We start from the raw sequence: 26,182 nt of genomic DNA, 5'->3' as shown, positions 1-26,182 counted from the left end.
TAGCTGAATGTGTTTTATTACATCTAAAGTTCTCTACATAAACAGGTAACATTGAATAGGTCAACAATTTCTTCCAATGCATGTAATAAATATTTTTCACTTTGTACTTTATACAAACTGACATTGGTCTACTGTACATCTTTTTGTTTTCTTTAAAAATTCATTGTTTTGGGTTTGGCATGCCGTAAAGAAGAGATTATTGAAGAAATGTAAGGCAGTGAATGCAGATATTAGCAGAGTGTGGACTTGCAGGAGGCTTTGCTAGTTGGTTTTGTTTTGGAGGGATTGGAATTATTTGTTTAATTAAAATATTAAACTAGTTCTCCACTGTTTTGTCAACCTGAATACAAATAAAAACACTAATTACTGGAAATTATAGATTACAAACCTCTGATTTTCCAAGAAAATCATCACACACATGTATTATAGTTACATTTCCCTTTCAAGTTTGCAGCGATGTATTGTATATTAAAAAAAAAAAAAACAATTCAAATACATGAAGTATTCCATTGTAATTCTGATCAGATGCTTGCATGATTCACAGGGGTTTACTGCATTGTAACCAAACTCAGAACAAACTAAAAAAGCATTAAAACAAGCATGCCTTTGAAACAAAACATGATCCTGTTCGAGCCAATTTCATCACTTCACACAGGGCATGCTAGCCTCAGCTATTTGAAATTAAGGTAACAGGCTGTGCATCTGATCTTAAAAAAGTGTTCAAGTGTTTCAAGAATTGAATGCCCAGGGCCGCCAGTACAATGTCATAGCACGTTAAACACATTATCTAAATATTTCTGAAAAGGGTACCAGTACCCTTACCTTACTTTTCAGTTACTAAATATTTAGAAAAAACGCTGTGTCTGGCAAAGGTAACTGTGCACTGTGTGTGAAGCAGTGTATTACGGACTTACCTGGCTGGTCCCAATTTAGTTTTGTAGCTTAGTCTTCACGTCTTTTCATAACAGGTCAAATTATTGAAATGTGTCCCCAATTAGACCAGACTTATTTCTCCCCCCGAATTAATTTCTTAGTGATAGCACTGAAGCAAGTTTTAACAGAGCTACTTTTTGGAAGCTGTATACTTCCGCTTCTATTTTCTATTCCAGGAATAACACACCTCTGTTCTTAAGCTATGTAAGCTGTGAGAAACCAAACTTTCACTTTAACAGCAAAACTGAGAGAAGCACATTTATTAAGTTCTTACTTTTGCAAACCTGGACAAGAGATACAAGCTTATATATATATATATATATATATATATATATATATATATATATATATATATAACCACAATATAACAACTTGCTTGATGTAACACCTCAAGCTGAATAGAAAAAAACTACATTGAAATCACAATGAAATAAATACAAGTCAAACTAGACATCTGGTGAGACATTCTTTACTGCACAATCAATCCAGGCAGAGACAATGAAACCCCAAGACACTTACTATTGTGTTTTTGGACCAAAATCCATTTTGAAAGTATACCCTCAATAATGCACATTTTGCCAAGAGGATTCCTGAATTTCAGCAGCTCTTTTCTGGTTAAAGCAAGGGGTCAGTGGAAACCCACTCAGTATTGTCTTCCATTTCTTTTGACATTTTCTTTTCCCTAGAAGTCAGACACTTTACATAACAGTAAGTGTCAAACAGGATATGTTCTGCCTCAAAAATATTATTACTCGTGTTATTATTGAGAAATAAAGCTTTGAAGAAGAACCAAGTGTGAAGGCAATCGTTAAATATTAAATGGGTCCTACAAAGTTTTACATCTTATTTACTTTTAGGACAGCCAATAAACAAACAAAACAGGAAGCAGACTAAATGGGTTAGCATAAAGAAAGCAACACAACATAAAAACATGGAATGACTACATAGATGTAACTAATGAAATTGAACTGGATTATGATTGTGATTCGGAGGTAAAGACCAGCGACTGATATGCTGGCACCCTGACTAGCCAATGAAAAAGGGACTTCAGCTGCATGTCAACAACAATAAAGCCTCAACAATATTGACTGGACTCCAAAATAAATCATTTCCCAGGAAACACAGTAAATTTGTTTTTGAAATTGTGTGTCTGACAAGCAGGGAAGAAAGGGAATACTGACAGCTCCTGACTGACAGGTTCCAATCTTGAGGTTAAGACCGCAAAAAAAATAAATAAAATAAAATAAAGTAATACTGTGCTAATAGAACCCGGACTTTATGAAAATTTCTAAAAAATGTGTCAGCGATTTTTTGCAATTGTGAAACATGTTTTATAAATATAGTATGGTAAATGCTACATACTTATAGATTTACAAAATGACTTCATAAATCTTGAAATGCTATTTTAACAAATATACGTTTTTCCATTTAGATTTAGTTCAATCAAATTTATCAAGAGTATAGGATACTCAGAAAAGTGTAAAGGAAAAGCAAGGCAGCTCAAATAGAAAGCCATGAACCAACCTTTATGTACAAATAAACCAGAAATGGCATATTTAATAGAACTGTGAAACCTAGCAACACCCTGTATACGGTACTCTGTGAAACAGCTGAGATACTTCACATAATTATTACCCTTTATCTGCACGAAAAAAAGAACACTTTTGAAAAACGCTGATATCCGAAATTCTTCTGTAAAGAAATATTTCTACAATGATTTAAAACAGAAATTAGATACTTAGAAACCAATATCACAATAATGAAAATAATGCCATTGATGTGCAAAAAAAAAAAAAAAGTATAATATATAATTAGGGGACAAAAAACGTGTACGGTGCAAAATCTTCAGCATCCCAAAAAAAAATCACTGAAGTTACCTTACGGGACAGGCAGTCCTAAGTTTATATACAAAAGTAAAACTGAAAATATATTTTTGTTCTCTGTACATGGCGCTGTTCTTTTAAAAGGAAAAGAAACAATATTTTGTTTCTCTAAAACTTAACAAAGCAAATCGGACCACAAAGTTTCACTTCCTTCTACTCCAGATAGTCAGTCCAATGAAATGACGTCTGGCATGGCGCCGTACAACGTCGTGGGCTCCGTGCCGTTCCGGTTTGCTACGGGGTGGAGGTGGTTGTCTCTCAAGCTGCTGGAGGACACCAGGCTGCTGCTGCTGCTGCTGCCGTTAGCTGGAGCCAGAGCGCTGCTGACAGGCGTGCTGGGCTGCTCCAGGAACATCTGAGAGGAGCTGTACGGCAGGAAGCGGTTGAGAGACGGGTGCAGGATGTCGTGGTCCTCAGACGCAGCAGCGGCTGCTGCAGCCAGGAGGGTGGTGCCATAATGCTACAAAACACAAACAATTGGAGAAGGGCTGCAAGTAAGAAGAGGGTTCCTTGGAAGGTACTTTCGTGTACTTCCGTAATACACTTAGTTTTTTTTGTACTGGGACAAGTATTACATTTTCAACATGTACTTTTATATAGCAACATTATAGTCTTAACTCCCACCATTAAAACTTTCTATTAGTGAAGGAGCCTTTATATTAGGAGAGGCTGCTATTGGCAATTCAATTGTTCATACAGTGTATACATATATATATATTGAATTTTTGGGGGTTTATTTTTTGTTCAGTTTGGGGGGTGTTATCAGTTATTATTTGGCAAAATAGGTTATTAAAAACACCAATCAAAACACACGAATTTTCTGTTTCTAAAATACACTATACGTTTCATGAATGCATACACACACGTTAAGTTTACTCACAGCAAAATGTGGAAGAGGGGACCACACATCAGATTTCACAAGAATTTACAGTATTTATTCTAGCAAGAGGAGCTTTGAACATGCTGTTCTGTGAAATGACAGTCATGGCAGATGCAATGGTCTGACATGGAGGGTTCTGTATGAAAGCATATTGCTCCAGAATAAACCTCCCTATCCCCTTCTTCTGAAAATACCTCCGACAAGCATCTTTGCAGCTTTTAGAAAAATCCCTCTGGGAATTGTCTTCTTCCATAACCTGACTGCCCCCCTGCAGAACCTGCAGGCACTCTGCTTTTAGAAAGCTTCACAGTGACTGGGTAATTTTGCCCTCGAAATAACAATTATTTTTTTTTTATATTCTGTTTTAGGTGAGAGTACTTACAAAGCCAGTAGCATTTACCACACCTTACTGACAGACAAGCCACAAGCCTATGTGACCTCTCATAGCCTCTGCATTTCACATGTAGAGTCATGGGCACTTTTTAAACATATAAAGCTTAGGCAGGATCTATGATTATCAAGCAACTGCATGTTTATCAACGAAGATACTTCAGCAGCAATGTTTGAAAATACTGAATGCTGCAGCAGGGATTTTACAAACCCTTTCAGTACAAACCAAATGTTGCTTGCTAGGGATCCAATATCATACTAAACCACAGTTACTATACATACCTGATTGTCACCTTGTAAAAAGGAGAAGAAATCAAGACCTGTTAAATAAATAAATAAACAAATAAATATACATACTACATGCTTTTTTGATATTTTCTTTTTATATATTACACATATGGATATACTTCCAAAACAAATATTCCACATGTCAATCCAACCAGATTGGGTCACCATGACCTACAATCATCTCACAAAAAATACTCATGCAGTTTAACAGTTACAAAAACGGAACTCTGAACCACTGAAATGAAGTATTACTGTGTGTGTGTGTGTCTGTCTGTGTCTATATATATATATATATATATATATATATATATATTATATATATATATATTATATATATATCAGCTTTATCACAGTAATGCCAACAGCTGAAGTGGTTTACCTTGCAGTTCGTATGGCAATGTGTGGTAAGAATGACGGTAGTCCTGGATTAGTGGAGGAGGAGGAGGGATGTAGTTGGTGTCTACTGTTGCCATGCTGGGCGTCCTGGGGGCTGGCGACGCCTGATGGTGCAGATTTAACACCCTGGACAAGAAAAGAAATCGATAAATAAACTGTAAATTTTAACAGAAAGGAAAAATGTCTCTTTATAAAACAACTGACAGGAACTGAATATAAAAGGAGCAGCAGTATAACCAACTTTTCATGAAAAGATTTAAAAAGAAAATTTCAGTAAACAAGCTCCCCGAGCGGCCGCGAGTCTCCAGGCCTGCGCTCGGCACTCACCCCTTGCTGATGGCCGGAGAGGCCGGGGACAGGGAGGTGCAGCTCCTCTTGGCTGGAGGCTCGTCATCCTCGTCATCGGAAGAGCTGTCCAGCGTCAGGTCAATCACCTCCACCTTCATGCTGTTGTGCAAATTCTGTCTGTGCTCAGACAAAGTGCTTCGACAGGCACCTGCACCACAAAAAAGAAACAGGAATAAATAACATGCACTTGCCAGCGCATGCCAGTGGTGTTTACTCTCTACACAACTCTGAATTATCTACTCGTCCATGAGAAGACTTTGTACAAAGCGGGAAAAAGTTTGATATTCCAGTGCAATTCCAGTTGTCATTTCATATGAAAATACATCTTTAGATTTTATTGACTGCACTGATCACAAAGTGTTCTGGATCTCTGAAAACAATTTTTTGCTTTGTGACCGAATACTTTATTTATTTTTTTATTTATACGACAAAGAAAACATATTGCAAACCAGTCCTGTCATGTGGCAGCTCGCATCAGTTTTACCTTCTACGCCATTGTAAGCTGTCACTTCTTGCACTTCCTTCTTCCATCGCATGGGGGCCCAGGACCCATCCTCTTTAAACTGAATTTCATCGCAGTCTGTGCAGCTATTCAAAATTTCCATAAATAACCTAAATGATGAATGTGAAGGAAAAATAGAAAAAAACAAAAAACAAAGTTCAATTCCATCAACCGTTTACATTCCAACTTCACAGGGATTGTTGTGGGATGGCGCGCTAAGTGGATCTGTATACTCTAGCTTACTGGCACAATAGTTACAATTGGCACCATTACAAAAAAACTGCTTAATGATTTCCCTTGTTTGAAACCAATAAATAAGGAGGTGCTTTCTGGACTCTCAGATTCATTTTGTTGAGCTAGGGATATTAACCCTAGAGTTACAGATCAAAACCAGACAGAAACATCCGACTACCTTCATCACTATGATAATTTGTATGATTTACATTCCAATACAAGTGATAAAGATGGCAGGAAGATTAAAAGTTTTTAATCCGATTTTCAACACTGCCTCAAAAAACCTGTTAATGCAACAAAATCCTATTCCCCCCAAGCCCCCTTAAAAACAAACTACTACATTTGCTTTTTATACCCCGTGGCCTTTGAGCTGAGACTGCCTAAGATGTGACAATTAGCACCCTTTGAAGTGCGATCTGTTTCTTCATGTGCACTCCAGAGCACTAGTGACTGGTCTGCAATTACCAGACATGGCTTCACTGAGCCTGAGCAGAATATCAAGCAGGACCCCACACAGTGTGTCCCTGTCAGGGGTTAAGTCCCCAGTGTGCAATAAAACAGCAAAATAATGTATATAAATTGAGTGATGAATACACTTAATCTCTGAACCCTTTCTTTACTTCAGAAAATAGAAAATGCAATGACAAGACATCTTCTTTATATAAAACCGCAACTCTTGACACGATCTGACAGACGTACGTCAATATTACAAAAAGTAGTAACAATGTTACAAAACAGGTCAAATGAAAGTTAATTTAAAAATCAGTGCTTAATTAAGTTTTTTTTTTTTTTTTTTCAGAACACAGGATAGCTAATTCTCCCAGGATGTAGCCCCTTTTTTTTTAACAGCTACAGCACAGTTATTCTGCATCAGTCTGTAAAGTTCAGTAATTAAGACATGTTTAAAAAAGACATTCTGAAGCAAAGAGAAGTGGAACAGACTGTGCTGGAACATAGTTGAAGTAAAGGGAGTGCTTCGTTATCCTCTGGATTAATCATTTATCAAGCAGCATGTTCTATAAACATTTCTAAATCAGAAACTTAAGCAGTTATTTGAGATAAGTTATGCAACAGATTGAATGGAGCACTAATGCACAAACATGTTGTGTTTCCTTTTCATGATTGGACAATAACTTATTTATCGTTCGATGTCTTCCCCCCCCCCCCCCCCCCCCCCCCCAGCTTTATGGAGAACCAAGATTTAGGAATTGGCAAGCTACCGTTCTTTATTTTCTATGATACACGACTCTTATTAAAAAGAAGGCACTCACCCATCAATGATGAGATGTTCATACGGAGCCTTCTTGTCACAAACAGGACACACCCACGTTGGCTTTTTCATGCATTGTATGTAGTACAGATGTGGCATCAAAAAGCCTTGCAGATGATGAGGCAAGTCAGAGGGAACGACATGCAATTATGCAGATGAGAGCAAGTCAGAGAACGACATGCAATTGTCAACCGCATTTTCCCAAGCTGTAAGTGAGAGAAGTTTATTTTGGCTTCATTAACAAAAAAACAAAAAAAAACACCACTTTTCTTTATTAAAAAATGAATCAACATATTTCACATTGCCATGCTCGTTAACAAACCCGGTAATCATCCCATCACTTATACATTAGATTAACATACTAGAATCAAATTATCTTCTCAATCTCTGGCATGCACACAGCCTGCAGTATTGTATTCCAAAATCACCGCTCATGTCTGAACAAGACATTCATCAAGACCTCCAGTTTACATCTCAGATCATTGTCAGGGCATGCCACAAATCGGTTTTATTATTACAAATGTAAAAGGCATGTCTAGTTATTGTTGAAAATGCCCCATTATCAAGGAGCTGAATAGTCACGCTCAGAAGACGACCTGTCAAATGAGGTTGGAGGAGTTCCCAGAAAGGATGCCCTTTTTCAAATTTGTTTGCGGCAAACATGAATTAAATAAGGAGGGGAGTAGATCCTGCATGTCAGATTATTTAGGAGAATGAAAGCAAGTATCTGGGAAATGATGTTCTCAAGTAGATGTGATGAACTCGTTACGAAACACTCAACAACTTACTGGACACAACAAGGAGACCCGCAAACTGGTGGTGGCAATTTCACTGTCCGGATCAGCCGTCAACTTCTCTTTAACTGCAATCCAGAAAAGAAAAATAATATTTAATATCGCTACCCATTACAATGGCTCTAAATCTTCAGCCGAGTGAACAGAAATGTAATGCCGTTGTTTCAAAGCACCGGACAATAAAACCCGCTCGGTAGACTTGAACACTGATCACATTGTTTATTCCCTACAGTTAGAAAGCGTCAAGAAAAACATTTTCATAATGTCTGAGTTTCGCCTCCACTTCCTGCTAGGTCCCTTCCTGCTGAAATCAAAAGCACCACGAAAATCTAAACAAAACCTAAACCCTTTAACCAGTGCTTACAGTGCAGCAAGCAAACAAGCTCACAGAATACCTACTCAGTGCTCTGGAATGATCTGGGTTCCTGATGCCTTTCGACCTTAGTCTTTGTAACAATACTGCAGAGGACTGCTGTTTCACAAGGTAAACTGCCAAGGAGTAGTTCTGTGAGGAAGAAAAAACAACACTTAACATAACATAGCATCTTCACATAAATATTTTAAAAAGGAGTGATCTGATCCCAATAATGATCAATACAAAAATAAATGGAAAAAAATGCAGTCGCACTGGTTCAGGAGCTGGGTTAGGTTCGTGCTCGATTGTGTTGAAAATTGAAAATCCTAATTAACAGACTGCAATCTAGATGGAGACAGTGCGAATCAATTCAGCTATGTCTTGCCAAAAGGCAAAGCTTACATAACACTGTATTCGAGGTTTTGATGTGGAAACCACAACTGAAAGACATCAGTGTAAAGATATGCGCTCGACCAGGTTCAGACACGCAGATCAGCATATCAAAATAAACCGTAATAAATCCACTTTAAGCATTCTTGGAATTAGTATTCAAGCTTTCTGGTTTAAGTTACAGACGTTTACAGCATGGTTTACAGGAAGGTTACTGAATAAATTATTATTATAATAACAACCACCCTAGTGCCCAGACTACCTATGTTTTTGTGCTCACCCTTCCAATTTCAGCTGTCCACGAGACCACAATGGTGTTTGGTACTGTTGTGGACAATCTCACCAGCGAAGTAATATTGATCGGTCGGCTGGGTCGCTTTGGTTCTACACCATTTTTGGTTGGAGGAAGGTAGCCCTAGGACATATCAAACCTGAGTTAGAGGCATATCATTCTACAAGTACCTATACATCATTTCTGTACAGTGCAATACTTACAGGAAGATTACATGGCTTTCCATTCACTTTCACACAGAGATTGGGTGGAAAGTGGTCTTCCTGCGGACAGCTCGTTTCTGATAAACAAAACCTAAACAAATAAAAATCAGCTGCATATCATAACCAATTTAAGACTGATGCACAGTGCCCATGTGCAAACTACATTTTCATTACCTGCCTATCAATGCACCAGCACTGCAAAAACACACTATAAAATCAATTAGAAGTAAATCTACAGGTTTTTTTATTTATTTATTTATTTATTTTTTTAAAGGTAAGCGAAGCGAAGGCCTACCTTAGCTGAACCTGAACAGTGAAGTCACATTTGGTCCCCGAGATGTCCCTGGTGAAAACAAAAACATGGTATGTGAAATGCAGTTGTACTGGGATTTTGCTGTAGTTGAATTCAACTCATTGTAATGACAGATCAACAAATGAGATAGCTAATTAGATAGTTTCAGTGGCCTGTGCTGAAGGAACTTAAAATTGTAGCGATATAAATAGTAGCTTATTAGATTAGATTAATGGTCTGCTGTTTTGAGTGGAGTTATCGTTCTTAAACATACATTCTGCAGTTGAGTGGGGCTAGCCTTTCTTGAGCTACATACAGTAGGGCTGCAAAGCTGAAAGCGTTAAATACGCAGACTCCGAGGCACTTCCTGTATTACGTGTTGTGGTTTCATGTTACTTTTAAGTTTGAAAGCACTGAACAGACTGCATAATGCTGTAGAACTCATCCAGCTGAACAGTGCCCTCACCCCACAAACAAGATCTGTTCATCAGAACAAAGGCAGTACTTACATTGAGCTGCTTATCTGCTGAACTTGTTGAGGTGTCAACGCAAAAGCAAAACATGTTTCCTGAAACCGCTGGCTATTATCTGAAGCTGGAAAGAAAACAAAATATTGTTCATGGATATCAAAAACACACAATTTTACTAAATGCAGCCGCTCACTCTTTTTTTAAAGAATTGAATGTAAATCTTCCCAATCGCTTTCAAGTGAACTAGAAAACTGGTATTAACCTGAGGGCCAGACAACTGCTGGGAATGTTGGCATTATGCTGAGGTGCCTATAACATGCCCTGTATAGTATATTGGGAGGATATACTATATACGTGCACATCAGCAGCTCTAGCTCGGTTTGACAAAGCAACATTAAAGCCTCCTTTGCTTATTTTTGGCAAGTTTAAGTATCAAGCCCATTTTCTTTCTTTTATTGTTTGTGGTTAATCTTCAAATTCCTAACAAGTTCACTGCATGACGTTATGATGATGAATAGGGTGTGAACTCATGAATTGTCTGCCAGTTACTGAACTCCCTGCTAACTGCCAAATCATATGCCACTGATCTAAAAACTGTCGTTTTATACCTATCTATACAACAATATACAGCAAAGTGCTGCGTGGATTACTTACACTTTCCTACATATTTTTAAGCATGATTAAAAGGAACAAAGATTTATTTTATATAATCACTTTCTTAGGCCATGCAGTGTTCAGTATATTGTTTGCAGGGTAACAAATGATCCAGGGTCCAATTAAAAACAGTGGAACTAAGACAATTAGCAAGGCCTGTAATCCTCCCACCATTACAAAACATTCTGTACTTCCTAACCAGCACGGAGGCTTAAATATAGCAACCCAATCATTCCGTCAGAGTCTAATCTCATCTTTCAACTGGGTGCAAAACTAATCTGGCTATGAATGGTCAGCTGGACTCTGGAACAATCACACTTCAATTTCCTTCCTTGGGATCCAAACTGTGCGGACAACTATGGTTCAGTCACACTTGGTAAAAAAACAATTGATATCTGTACTAGAATAATAAACTGCAGGCCACACCACTTCCATGTTTGAGAGTGTAGGGGAATCAAGGCCACACGGACAGTAAACAGAACTGCACACGGTGTTCACTTTAGAAAAATATGAATTGCGCCCTTAGAGCGACCATATTCAAAATTAAATGCTTCAAAAAAACAGGCAACTTACTCCTCATCATAAAAAAAAAAAACAACCCTTCCTGCAATATGTGCACATACTTTACATCTTTCAACCACAATATTTAAAAAACCTGTTGACATGTAACAACACCTGGCCACAGTGACACAGAACCCAGAGTGTCATTAACTGCTTTTGAGAAACAATTTCCATTGCAAATGAAGAGATTTGGTGTACACAAATATGACTAGTCATGGTCCTTTAAATAACAAATTAGAGTATGGAAAGGTTTTTTTTTTTTTTTTTTACTCTAAACCTACATGCAGGCTAATCTGTTAACCACTTTTAAATTAACCAATTATGTAGAAATAGCATCAACATCACTTGGACATTAAAAAGTACCATACAAAAATATATATTTGAATACTCGATTTAATTTAAAAAAAAAAAAAAAACGGGAGATACTAATATAAATACCAACTAATGTGATTATTATTTTAAAGTCGATTTCTCTTCACTGTTAAATGTATGTACTGCGGCAGTTGAAGATTCAGTTGCAATTCCTGATGCAGATGGTTGTGCTGCTATCTACAGTAGCTTTTTGAATGCAAGGTACAATGTAATTGGAGTTACAGATATAGAACTGGGTTTTTCGCATACATTTATATGAATTTTGTAACCCAGGATAATGACATCTCCAGTTCACTGTCCTAACTACAGTTGCCATGGTGCTGTTTGACATTATCATATCCCTGCTTCTTGCACCAAAAGGAGTCCACAGGAAATAAGCAATAAAACTAGTGTCAGCAGCCTAATTAACTCTGCTTGCAAGCCATTAAAAACTACCCTAGTTTATGCGTTAATGTATTCCTGTTAAGACAAAAAGGAGAAGGCCATTATACAAGCACACTACAAACAGTCAAGTTAAACAAGACCTAATTGGGGACTCTAAACTTATCCATCCCCCAGCACCAAAAGAAATGGTCAAGAGTGAGGCAGGTGAAAGGAGGGGGGGGGGTCTTACCCAGGCTGGTGGGCTTGATTAGTTCATCCAGCATGTCGTAAAAAGGCAGCTTCTGCAGCTTGACGTCAGGATGGACAGGGTGCAGGGAGGAGGTGAGGTGTGGCAGGTCCAGTTCATGTTTGGGTCCCAGTAGCGACACAGGAAGCAGCGTCGAGGTGGCAGTGTGGCCGTCGTATGTGAGCTGGGGGATGCTGGAGGTGGACAGGCCGGAGGACAGGGACGCCCTGGTCGAGTGGACACTAAGGGAGGACAGGTCCGCCGGTGTCACCATTTTGTTTGGAAACCTCCGTCTGTAGAGTTCTTTGATTTTCATTTGCACAGCAGGGCTGCAACCAGCTTTTAATAAGTGCAGGGCTTTTGTAAGGAGTTCGTGTTTACGTCCGTGTTTGTTTCGCCCAGCGTATCCCAGCAGTACTTGGAGCTCTGAAACACGAAGGCTCATTACCATTTGCTAAAATAATGGGACAGAAAACAGAAACCAGTTATTGACTGTTTAGAATTACAGAGAGAATCCTTTGTTTGTTCAAGCACACTGGCAGTTGTGTTTATTTCTGATATTCTAGAGACACTTCAAATCCACTACAGTATGCCTGCTGGGTAATATCACTAATAGACAAAACTCAAAAACGTGAAAGGTGGATTGAGGAAGTGAGGTTTGATATTTTATGGTTGCTTGGTTTTTCACAGGATAAAAACAGCTGGCTGTTAAAAGGTGAAGGTCACCGCATTGAGGTCAAAGCTGTGCACTACCAGCTTGTGTAAAACAGTGGTTTACCAAGAACATACATACATGATCATAAAAACACACAAGGATTTACAGCACACCATGCAATTAAAAATGTTTCATATTTCACCTCGCCTGGGTAACAAACCCAGTAAGGTATTAGATGACCATGTGACAATCACATTGGAATTCCCCTTGATATAAAAACTGTGAATGATGACAGGCTCAATACTTAGACAGGAAATAGGGCTGAAGCATCTAGAAGGGTAGAAACTGGGCCCCAAGCAACTATAGTACATTCATGCCATTTTCTACCAAGTACCGTCTTCCCTCAACTGGCAGCAGTAATTGAGACTACACTCAAGATGCAACAGCAAACCCCTGAAGGTTCAGTTCAGGATCCTGAGGGGGGACCGAGGACAGAGTTTAATAGTCTGCAGAATAAAATATGCATGTAGTGGGGAAGTGGGACAAATCTAGAAAAAGACACAGACAAACAGCAAACCACAGTGAACGATGTGAAGACGGTAAACTAAATACTTTGGGTCTGAAAGCAGGGACACAATGGAGTACTGGTGCTGGGATAAATGAATGATATGATCACTAATCAGGTTAGAAAATGCAAATGCCATCAACTCAATACAACAGGAACCATTACAGTTCAACAAAGAGGTGCATGGACATTTTAAGTTCTACTGTATCTTTCATTTTTTCAGTTCAGTATTGGAAAACAAAGGAAAAGAAACCTAGAAATGAAAATACCCCACAGCAGAGTTAACTGTACAGCTGTGATGATGGCTACCCTTCTCAAAGACACAGGATAGCAGAGTCTTAACACACTTAACTGCAGTCTGGAGCAGCGCGGGCAGTGGTACAGGACAATTAGCAGGTGCAACAGCAAATTACATATACTTTGACTAACAAATGACTTGGGAAAGATGGTTCCCAGCACTGGAGTCTGAAACAACTTAATGACAGGGTAAGCTGCACCACCCAATCGAAACGCGTTTGCTAGGATATAAAAGAACATCTGTTTATTTTCCTGATCGGTGGACTGTACAGAACAGTCTGTGCCAGTTCAGCGTGTTCTGTGCACACTGGAAAAGGATCTGCCCCAGTGGCTCCCCAGCTCCAGGGTTTCGTTACAACTAATACTAAAACATTAAGCTTCACTACTTTTCAGTGCACAGTAAATCTGACTTTAGTATACAGAAATTTTTGGCTGTGCACCATCAGATGACAACATACCACCCCCGAATCCCACCCCTCAAGCAGCAGCAAGGCACCTCTCACTGATTAGTGTCGATCTCTTTATAGAGTTTAAACCAGAGGCACATTAGTCACACCCTTGTAATTGTTATCTTCCTAGACATAGTTTTATTTCAAAAAGGACAAAGTTGTTAATACTGCCCTAAGGTCTGTACTGAGAAGCACAGCACGACGTTGTGTTTAAGTAAAGGAACAGTACATAACTGAATACATGTTTCTGGGGCTGGGCAAGAGATTGTTATAGCAATGCTCTGTTGAGGATCGGAGTTCACAGAAGGGACTTATCTTGGAAAAGTCCAAACTTATAACTCCAAAGGCTTGGGTGCATGGCACCACCCACAAGTGGCTTATATTAAAACAAAACCAAACAGAAGAAATGAAAACAGTTCTACTGAAAGCAATATGAAGCAGTCATCTCAGTTCCCAAAGGAGATCAATCACATTCCTCACATTGCGAGGAGAGAGCAAGGTCAGGCAGATTTCACATACTGTATTGCCCTGCCTAAAAATCATTGAAGAAAAACTTAAAAACAAAAACAAAAACAAAAAAAACCAACTAAGTACTAAAAATACTTTAAAAGGTAAGGGTCCTGTACTTACAAGAACATAAAAAGTTTACAAACAAGCGGAGGCCATTCGACCCATCTTGCTCGCTTGGTTGTTAGTAGCGTACTGATCCCAGAATCTTAATTTCAGTATCTTCCATATGGTATGTATAGCGGATATTTTTATTGCCTGCATGCAGTACCTTACACTTTTCTATATTAAATGTAATTTGCCATGTGTCTGCCCAGTGCTGTCTAGATCATGTTGAAATAACAATCTATTTAGTAAAATAGGTTTTAAATCTCAAATAAAATATTTTAATTTTTTTTTTTTTTTTTTTTTTTTTAAATAAATGGGTTCTCTCTAGACTCTGTGTCTGTCAGCATATTTCCTTCTTTTTTGTTCCCAGAGTATGCTTTCCCTGTTAGTCAATGCCTCTACTAAAATAAATCTTTATATGCCGGGTGATCAATGTGGAAAGAAACCCTGAATATTCAAACATGTACAGTGGTGGAGTAAACAGGTTCAGAGTGCGACAGGTTCAGGGCAAGCAGACAAGTCACACAAGATCAATCTGCTTGTTACACCCATAATATTTACCACTGAAATATGGGAGGCAGGGAATGGATTACAGTTCTATAGCATCAGAGCTTTCCGACGCATACTGCATTAGAATAGCCCTGGTCTCATCGTAACCAACAACAAACAGCACTCTCCACCTTGTTAACAGCAAACATTGTCATTGTCACCATCAAAGATATACAATCCTATTTCTGCACAATCAACTGTTACCAGTTCCAGCAAAGGCACCTACTGCCTGAAAGGAGCTCTTCCATCAGCACTCGATAGCAGAACTTTTGAACTCAATTCAATGAGGTCAAATCAGCGAGTAGAAAAGACCTCACAAAAGATGATAGTTCAAGAATGGGGCAGAACAACTAGTCTTACTCCTCCTAGTAAAGTCGCTGCAGGAGTAGCAAAAGTACTGTCAGCTGAAGCAACAGGAAGCAGTACAGTATCGTCCATCTGCCTCGGGAGGTTTAAAGCACAAAATACATAAATCTTTTAAATACAGAGTGCTTGACTCAAATTATTTCAATAAAGATAGCCCGAGGAGGAGAAATGAGAAAGTTGTAACGAGTTTTACCAACACAAGACTTACAAAGTTAAAAAGCATGTTTATTTAATCATTCAAACCCCCCCATCATTACTTTTCCTGCTTTGAGAGTGATGAAGCAAGGATTATGGGGGGAGGTGGGAAGCAGAAGACTGAAATTGCTAAATTATGCAACAAAGGTCAATTCCATCTCAAAAGCATCCTGGCAGCCGATACATTTATAGCAGTATAGCATTTATAGAGTCTTGAGCTAGTCACTTTGTATATTTTTACAATTTCTCAATTTTAAATTCAAGATCAGGCTCTAGGATTTGCAGTGAAGCCTTGTGATTGGCAGCCTCCAAAAATACTGTTAAAGCATTAGAAGTCAATCCTGTGGTTTATCCAGTTTTCAAATTAAACAGATGCAATGCAATTGCTACCCTCAAACAGCTACTGTAACCACGATTCCAGAAAAGTAGCATAAAATCACCTTTATCACCACGGAACAAACCTATTCACAGACATAACTTCAGTCTGACGGTAAATGGCTGTAATATCTATAGAAAAGGCTTGGAAAGCTAACATTTCAAGCTATGGAGGGAGTTTCAAGGCGAGATTACCACACAGATAAGGTGGTCCTGGACTGGCTATTAAGCCTTTTCAGACAATGAATGTGCCCCTGCAATTGTGCTTACCTCAGCCATTAAACTACACTGCTGAATAGTACTGCTCTTTCCTGGATCAATGGCAGATGAGGAATAAAAACAAACAGCAGGACACAACTCTGCCTCCAGCTGTCTTCCAGACCCGGCCACTTCCCATGAGAATTTCACAGAAGAATTCGGAGTACCACAGTAGAACAGAAGCCAGTCATATTCCTAACACTAAAGCATAGCAAGCAGGCCATCGTAACTGATCATCAGCAGCAACATGCTGATAAATGACTGTGTTCAGATTACTGCAGTGGTTTTATTTCAAAGCAGCTGTTTCAGTGCCATCTGTGAAAGATCTGCTCACCTGAAAAGCTCTCTATCATTTGTGTTAAGTGGAATATGATTGTGATAAAATAGGTGAACAAGAAAAAACTCAACAATATGACAAAGCACTCACAAAATCAAGCTCCCAATGCGTTTAAGCATTACATGTCTATAGTAGCACCCCAGCTGAAACTTCTGTCAAAATAAGGATGCGTGTCAGTACAAAGCAAATCTGTGTTTACTGGAGTTACATTTTCACAGTCATATTTGTTTACCATTAGCACTGTGTAAACATCCTAACAATTAAGCATCCTAACAATTAAACATCTTGACATCACTGTTTAAGCATCCTAACAATTAAACATCTTGACAACACATTACTGCAAGGAACACAGACAGTATAACAAAATTAAACTCAAGTCATGCATCATTTTATTCTCAATGTGTCTGACCAGAACATATTAATATCACAATTTAAAGTTTTAATTCAATGCCATTTTACTTAGAGGAACACAACAAGCACAGCACAGAATCAATCTTATTTAGTAAATTACTAAAGCTATCAACAGCAGTTTTAGATTAAAGTACAACTGTAGATTTTCCTTCCTGACATTCATTTCCTCGTCCTCCTTGTAACTGGGTGTTTTCACACGTGAAGGTCATTATTAAACTGGCATGTCCCTGGGCGTTTCCATGATTCAAATGCCACTTATTATTATTACTATTATATACATTATTTAGTTTTTCTCCCCATTCCCTTATCTTTTCATGATGTCATTTGTTTGCCATTTTTCGCATTGTTCGGAGTTCTGTTGATCCAAAATTACTTTTGTTTCCCTTCCTTTAACTCTTTCTAACACGCTTTCAACCAAATTATACTTTGATCATCCCACAGAATGATGGCTGTTGGTTCCAATTGCTCATCACAGAACAGCTTGCAGGTTTATGTAATGTGAGGAATGCAATGCCTAAATGTCCGAGACAAGGCAGAGTAGGTTAGACCCACAAGAATATACAGATTACAGTAAAGTATGCTACAGACTACAAACTGTCATTTTAGTACAACATCATACAGATATTTATTTAATCTTATAGTATTCATTCTTATAAGGCTCAGTATTTGATGGCCAGTTTAACTATAAATATAAATCTATTGTTTAATATGAAGCAGTTCCAGTTTTGGCGAGCCATGTGAAAATGATCAGTAGATGCCTACAGCGCAGGTGAAGCCAGATGGATATCTGTTAATAACATGCACAATACTGGCATGTAACAAAATGGCACACTGAACTGTAGGCTAAACTGTCACTTTGTTTTAAACGTACCGACCAACTGCTTGCAAAACTCCCCAAAGTAATTATGCCAATTTCTTTCTTAAATAGAAACAAGACAAAGCCCCAACAACTGCAGCTACAGCACAGTGACAAATAATAATAACTATATAAATAAACTGCAGTGCTGTGTATCAGGTTTATTTTGTATGATCAAAGGACTAGTCAGTTCCAGTTAGTTTTGCAAATAAGACCCAGTTTCAGGACAACTGTTTAACTCACGAGTACCCTCCCTTGTTGACTCTGTTAACATGAAGCAGCTGTCTAAAGTTTTATGAAGATCTGAAAGGCCTTTCATCGTGGTTTTCTTGAGGAGTTTGTAAATTCTCGTAGAATGAAATTAGTTTCAAGCCAAAACAGAAAAACAAACTACTGATTAGACCGCCCGGACGAGCTGGCAGGAGAGGTTAGAAATGACCATTCTGCAAAATAATGACCTTTCCTCTATACAACACACATATCATACTGTAGATTTACTGATCTCAAGGGATTGTATCCAGGGCACTCGCTGGATTGCTTTCAATTTGTATGCAGGGTCAACCACCAAGTTTAGCAAAATGCAGCAACACCCTGAAATTGAGCACCTTTCAGACGATACTTGCAGTGCTTAAAAACAGCATTTGCCTCCGCTAGGACCATACTGAGCCAGTTTTCTTATCAATGTTTTATATGTATATATGCATGCAACAACCACAGTGAACATTACAAAAAAAATACACACAACCCACAATGGCCTTGGAACTCTTCCTGTATATCCTCGCCTTCTGAATTATCCCGTTGGGATTTCAGACTGAACATGACCATATTGGTCCTGCTCCTAAACTCTGCCTCTGGTTTAATATGGGCTTTTAGCATTTTATTTCAAGATCAACACTTAACTGTACCATTAAACTCCAACAGAAAAACATTGAGTAGACTTCTGGCACTCTTATCTTAAATATTCATCAGCAACTACATTTGTTGGATGCTTGCCTATTGTGAAACAAGCAAACTTTCACGTAACTGAAAGGGGCTGTCAGCGGGGTAATGCCAACATCAAAACTGCCTGTGTACATGCTGTGGGTACGGTAAAGCAAGGGCCCCCAAACTATGGTGGCTCAAGGCCCCCCCATGACATGAGGCATCCTAACTGAGGACCCCCACCAGGCATTTGGATCCGTTTTGTGGGAGAGGTTGTTTGTTTGCACTGGTAGAACTGTTACTAATTTCATTATGTTCAGTGTCATTTCTTTGTCAGGGTCATTTGGGAGAAAACATTTTGTATGTGCTGCGGTCCCTCTGAAACCATCCCGGAGCCCCCCCCAGCGGTCCTCGGACCCCACTTTGGGAACCCCTGCTGTAAAGCATCAAAAAACTGCAGTGTCCCCTCCCTCTTTTCTGATGTCAAGACGTGAAGCACATAATGAGGCTCCTACTCAAAACTTGCAAACCACAAACAATATTAAAAGACAAGTCAAATAAAATGCAATTTGCTTCAAATACTACAGTTTCATCACTTTAAAACACCAAGCAGCCAATAAATACTGTAACTCATCAGCAACTACTAGAGTCCCTTAAAACAGAGCACAGGACAAATAACTGCAATGCAAAAGCTGTATTATGTTTGGAGATCCCCTGTGATATTGGGTACTTCAAAGGATTACCAAACCCAGGACAGTCTGTGTTTAATGTTTGTGGGAAATGTCAACACAGACTCAATGTATGCATTCAGGCAGCATAATACAAGAACTAAGCCAGTGAACTCTAAATGGTGAACACATTAAAGCAATAGCCAATAGTCCAGGGCAGTGTTCTGTATGAGCAGCGGTCTTACCCTGGATCTCTTAGGCTTTAAAGGACTGCTGTCAATTCTGTTTCCTCTCAGATTCTGATCATGCGTCACCTAGTTGAACTTGAAGAGAAACAGAATTTAATTAATGATCCATTGCAACAAAAAAAAGCTTTTAAAAGAAATGTCTGGTGGTAAAGTCAGATCTATTGCAAAACTAAATTGGCCTCAAAATGTCTAGTGGTAAAGTTTAAAGATATGAATAAGCGGATTAAAAGCAGTAAAGTAAAATACAAAAAAAAAAAAACTTGTAAACATATCTGTTTCTTCAGAGATCACTGACTGAATCTGTAAAACTCAAAAAGAAACTACTGTAATCTGCAAAACCAATAGCAAACATTTATACAAAACAAATATACTGATGACATATCGAAATTAAATGAATAGGTTACTCATTTCAACTTTAATAGTCACTTTTGTAAAACATTGGCTACTCGCAAAATCATGCACTGTGTCCATATCAAAAAGTGAAATTTAAGTTCCAAGCACACATTAAATCAGAAGAGTTGTAAATCTATCCTCCACCCATGCAAACATTCCTGAAACAATCAAACACATTCCTTCAGCTTTTGGGGAATCTCATAGATTTACAGGTCAAGTAAAGGCTCATATGCAAGCTGACTGTATGACAGCTTAGTGCTTCTGCAAAGGTTCAGGTAATTTTTGGCCAAATACAGCAGTGCTTCTGGCAGAAGGCTTTTAAAAGTTGTTTAAAACGTATGACTAAAACAACTGTAGCTACTGCAAAGAGCTTAAAAAGATCCAAGACCTTTGAAACTGCTGCCTGCCTGTCTGTCTAGAGGGGATAACACTTATTTAAAGATTAACCTGATTTCCATAACTGCAATTACCTGGGCAAGTCCATTTTTAAACCACCTAGGAAAAAGACATATTTTGCTTTCAGTAGTAGAAAGGCATTTATTATTAAAGTGCTTAGTCCCAAAAATGTTATATATATATATATATATATATATATATATATATATATATATATATATATATATATATATATATATATATATATATACTCCATATGATGAGGTCCACTATCGAAGCTATTAATAAAGCAAAGGGCTTAGCATTTGTGACACGATGCAGCAGTCAAAAAAGATTCCCTCGCGTTCTTTTTTTTTTGTTCCAATATCCAACTTCCTCATGCAAGATGAGACAGCTGGGACAGCACACTCTTCTGTACCCTGTGAAGCTTTATTGACCAATCAGTGCTAATAAGATGAAAACGTATTGGACTATAGGATGGCTGCAACTGATTTTCAGGTATTCACTTGTGAATTACAACGATGAATGGGAAACTGGGAATGCTGCTCACAATTTATTTATTCATGTAAAATAGGATCAATTAGGCAAGTTTGCTCTTGGAAAATAATGCAAACCCTATTCATTAATTTGACAGAGCGTGCTCCTGGCCAGAGGATGGAGTTGTCACCCTACAGGGTCAGCGGTGTGTCCTAAGTGACGGGGTCGCTGCAGTCTGGTGTGTGAATGGAGGAGTGGTGGGGGTCTCTACAGGTTATTTTCCACCAGCTGTGTCTAGCTGATGAAGAGCACAGATTGACAAGCATGCAGGGGTTCCCAGCACTGCTCGAGCCTGGTCTATCCCTGCAGGAGTTGCTCAGGGGCAAAGAAAGGCACCAGAAAGTGGGTAGGGACTACAATGAAGTTTAAAAAAAGAATGGTGCCATATCCCACCGCTGCATGTATACTACAGTAAGAAGAATGGAAGTTTGCTTTGAACTCAAGTCTAAGTTGACTGGAGTCATAACAGGGACTACTGTGAAGGTACAGCTATAAAAATGTTCTACAGATCTACTGTAAAAACTCCCATGCAAATATAGTATTTCAATGAAGGTTGTTAATTAAAAAAAAGCAATGGAAATGAAATAGTGGTTACTGAAGAACACCATAAAAAGGCTGGATTTTGTTTTTGTGAAACTGCATACTTGTACTTGCTAACACAATCGGTTTCAACTCTAGCACATATCATATTTATAGCTTAAAACTGGTCAACCCTCAACAGCTCTCATTTTTGTAACAAGTTCCAGCTCCCACATGTATACAGATGATCCTTGTATTCTTTCTGGCTGCTTTTATGCATGCTAAGGTAGGTATTGGAAGATGAATATTCCCTCAAACTGTACAATACAGAAGAGCTAAGTCACCTGCAGTACACCTTGTTCCAATCATTGTGGCGGCACGAAGCTGATATGCAGCTTTGGATAACTAAAGAACCCCTGAGCTTTTTAATCAACTATCAGAATCTACAGGAGATGCACCAGAGGTACTGTAAATATAGGAGTAGCACCAGAGAGGTGTTGTAAATATAGGAGATGCACCAGAGAGGTATTGTAAATATAGAAGCACCAGACAGGTATTGTAAATATAGGAGAAGCACCAGAGGTATTGTAAATATTGCACCGTTTTAAGCTTTAAGCTCTGAGCACATCTGACTTGATAACCCGACAAAACCCCGATAATCCACACATCTACAAAGCCTCCTACATCATTCTAGTGCATCAAGCTTGGTAACAGTACATTACAGGAAAATAAGGAAGACAAATTCAAAAAATGTAACCGTACAGCTAGCTTCCTATACAGTTAAAACAATGTCTATAAATAGAACCAGGGTGAAAATATTTGAATTATTCAGTGACAGCTGTACAAATCAATCTTTTTATAAACAGGTCTACAGTAACATCACAAAAGTGTTTATTTTGCTCATACAGAGTAACAAAAATCTATGAACAGATGAGCATTAAAAAAAAATAATGTATAATGATTATCCTTTAAAATTAGAAACTGCATGCAGTATATTTTACTTTCTGACATGCAGGTAAGAGCTAATTAGCAACCACATGCACGTCATTGTTCAGAGTGTGGGAAGCTGTAGGTCGGTGGAGTGTTTTGTCATTTTAAACATCCCACATACTGTACCAATAGAAAAAACACATGTTCTAGGTGGATCATGAGACGATATTTAGAGTCCAGTCCACAGAAACATTTTATCTAATGATGCAAGTGTTGCCAATATCCACAAAAAATAAAGAAATAAAATCTCCACTCGCTGTTTACTTTTCAATTTTAGCTAAATGAAACGATTTGCATAAACCTACCAGATACAGGTAACTACGCAAAAAAACACAGTACAGAGTTGAGCCACCAATATCATTGCAACTATACTGTACCTCTACACGTTCCCACTATAACCTTTATCACTTGACAAAATAGTTCACGTATCTCCATATGATTTTATTTAGAGGGGATGTTATATTTTACATGTTACAAATAAGTTAAAATTATTAAAGACTCGGAAATTGATTGATTCAGACGCGAAATAATAATAATAATAATAATAAATCAGAAGTGCATGTTGATCCACGTATTTAGCAAGTCACAACCATCTTTTTTTGGAAAGTAACATTTAGAAAAAAAAAATTACGAATACAAGACACATTTATTTATACCTAAATAAATAAATGACCACCATGAGACAAAGTTGATCGACTGCTAATTCCACGCATATGAAAGAGCCTGACAAACAAGCTTAACAGATTAAAACACTTATCATAAAGGACGATATTAGAAGATCTGTTTTGTCAAAAATAAAATGCACACAATGTTCACTGTATTTCAATATCATTGTCTAAATTACAATGCAATGCAAGTCGCCTTGGATAATGGAGTCTGGCAAATAAATAAATAAAATCTTTTTTTAGCAATTAAAAGCCAACACAAATAGTTACGCGTCCTAGCTGCCCAGGCGATTCTCATTTATATATATATATATATATATATATATATATATATATATATATATATATATATATAACAATGATATATATATAATTAGTTGTTTATTATTATTACCGTCCTTCCAGACCAAAAACGAAACGGTAGGGAAAATACTTTCATAGTAAAATACCAAAATTGGCTTTCAAAATTCATACAATATCACAAACTGAAAACAAAAGAATTTTCGGTGCACATAAACCCCTCCAGCCTGCCGAAAACGCCATTATTGTACATCCACACAATGTCACGATGGGGGGGCCAGTCTCGGTTCAGCAGAGTCGGGTCAAGTCAGCCGCCGAAACACAATCACACATATAGTACAACAGACCCGCTTCAAAACGCATCGATCACTACACACACACACACCATCCGACAAAAACACGAACTACAACCAAATCACATGACACGCGTATTGAATTCTGCATACTACAACGATAACAAATGCACCACGCTTCGCAACACTACACAAAGTATTTTAACATGACGAAAAAAAAAAAAAACCGAAATCTTACAAAATAAGACACACGAGTGTCAAAAAACGTTAGAAATCATGTCAGCATAGCAACGACTAGTTATCATCTAACTTTAAACCAATCACTTCATAATTATTGATTTGTACACCATTCGTGTTGAACCGTTACACGCCACTGCCTGTGCAGAGCCAGCCTTCACTACACTCACTGGACAATACGGAGCATTTGTCTCACATGAAAACACTATCATATTTATGCTTGCATTTGCACCCGGTTTATTAATAGTCTTATAAACCAATGCGTACCTGCACAAAGACACGTGAATCAATCCGCTCAGGGTGTCTGGTTTGTATATCAAGGCGTCATCATCACAAAAAGCCCACCTCGTCTGCAGATTTCAGCTTCAAATGAAACCCTAACAACACAGACCCGACTCGAGCAGCCACTACAACAACATCAACAAAAACATGGTCCAGGCATCGCCCCGAACCGCAGCTGAACTTCCATTTCAGCACTGTGTACTGGTCCACTCGGGCGCCTAGGCGTGCTACGTGTGCGTTTATTAACAGCAGAAACGCGTTTCCTCAGTTTAACGGTGATAATTAACCGATTATATCAAATGTGATTTAAAGCTGCGCTTTACCTTCAGTTCCGCACTCTCCGCCATCTTGTTACTCTTGGCGCAGGCGTGATCAACCCCCCCGGCACGTGGGCCCACGCACGGGTCGTCGACGTTGTGACGTAGGATTTTAAATCCAGGCGCCTTTTTTTTCTCTAACTCGTGGTGGTGGCCAGTGTGCAAGAAGCATGTCTTAATTCGATACCTATTACCTGAATTCAGGGCTTTAAGAGTTTGTTGCAAGCAGCTTGAATTAGGTAACAGAGATCTTTGGGTGTATGGAGGCCTCTGTCCATCTGTCTGTATGTCAAATTTACATTTGAATACCTAGGTTTCCTGTAGAGTTGCCACCTTTGTAACCCTAGACTTCTGAATGGAAATGCAGGTGTTAACTCTAAAACGCTCTAGAAATCCTGTAGTCATCTAATAGGTAACACTGCTAATGTTACTAATAGGGATGTAAATCCAGCCTGCCTGTAATATCTCTTTTTCCTCTGTCTGTCACTGACTGCATGGCCCCTTGAGTAATAAAACATATCTCCTCTGCTCATCTGTTCAGTGTCACTTCTGCCTTTTCGATTCCAACAACACACAGTCAGCTGCAATGAAACCACAGTGGTCACTGGTAGTCTCTTTTGAATTTGAAGCTGTGGGGGCTAGTTATGTCAATGTAGCAGACAGTGTTGTATATGCTGTTACAGACACTGCTGCCTTGCGAGTGACAGGATATGGTGGTGTGTGAACCCAAGCACAGGTCCTAGAGGACTGATTTATCTGTACAGTCACTGGTGGGTTTTTTTTGGGAGCTGCAGAGGCACTGGTTGGCTCCTAGTCTATGCTTGTTACGAGATAAATAACAACCTCTTTTTTCCCCTCAATTTGGAATGTCCAGTTGTATGTTTTCTTTTCAACACAGCAGGTCCCACACAGCACAGCTGTTTTACAATGATATAAAACTAACGGTGATATACTATAATCAAATTACAGGGTGACAATGAAGGTTTTGAAATATATTTCCCTTATCACCAGCACAGCAACCTCCTCACACATGCTTTTCCAAACCATTGTGAGGTTGCAGGACAAAACAGTTAAATAATTGTCTGGAGTCATTTCTTACCAGTTTATTCCTGCATGGAGAAGACTCGGTTTCTGCTGAGAACAGTTACCTGGAACTACAGAGTGCAGACTGTCAGAAGACAGACACCACACAAGGACTGAACTGTCAGCCCCTTCCCTTATCAAAGTGTCCCATGGTAAAAAGCACAGTGTAATAAAGCACAGTGACAGCATGGTACAGCATAGGCGACCACTGGAGAGCACAGAGGTATGGTAAAGCCTATTTAAAAACATGGCAGACCAGGATAACCTATGGTAATGCATGGTAAAATT

The 26,182-nt window shown here is 38.6% G+C and overlaps 1 protein-coding gene across 1 annotated transcript; it reads right to left on the bottom strand.

The window, feature by feature from the left end:
- LOC121294606 (E3 SUMO-protein ligase PIAS1-like) lies at positions 1-24,859 on the bottom strand. The gene is made up of 15 exons (XM_041218490.1): positions 24,818-24,859; positions 12,121-12,571; positions 9,960-10,044; positions 9,454-9,501; positions 9,159-9,249; positions 8,944-9,078; positions 8,318-8,423; positions 7,913-7,986; positions 7,270-7,330; positions 7,126-7,231; positions 5,603-5,730; positions 5,098-5,266; positions 4,754-4,896; positions 4,369-4,406; positions 1-3,276 (listed from the first exon to the last, which is right to left on the bottom strand). The coding sequence occupies exons 1-15, from the start codon at positions 24,839-24,841 to the stop codon at positions 2,983-2,985; spliced, it is 1,953 nt and encodes a 650-aa protein (XP_041074424.1). The 5' UTR covers positions 24,842-24,859; the 3' UTR covers positions 1-2,982.
- Positions 24,860-26,182: the final 1,323 nt, after the last annotated feature.

The sequence above is a fragment of the Polyodon spathula genome, chromosome 19 (assembly GCF_017654505.1).
Source record: "Polyodon spathula isolate WHYD16114869_AA chromosome 19, ASM1765450v1, whole genome shotgun sequence".
NCBI classification, from domain to species: Eukaryota; Metazoa; Chordata; class Actinopteri; order Acipenseriformes; family Polyodontidae; genus Polyodon; species Polyodon spathula.
The sequence above is the reverse complement of the archived record's forward strand: the minus strand, read 5'-3'. Positions and strand labels throughout refer to the sequence as shown.

What these genes read in the sequence shown, in the direction of transcription:
- LOC121294606 (XM_041218490.1), bottom strand. Translation starts at nt 24,841, where the DNA reads ATGGCGGAGAGTGCGGAACTGAAG. An exon ending in ACTGTTCAGGTTCAGCTAAG is followed by an intron (nt 9,250 to 9,453) that starts GTAGGCCTTCGC and finishes TTATTTGTTTAG; the next exon opens with GTTTTGTTTATCAGAAACGA. An exon ending in GGACAGCTGAAATTGGAAGG is followed by an intron (nt 8,424 to 8,943) that starts GTGAGCACAAAA and finishes TCTTCCTCACAG; the next exon opens with AACTACTCCTTGGCAGTTTA.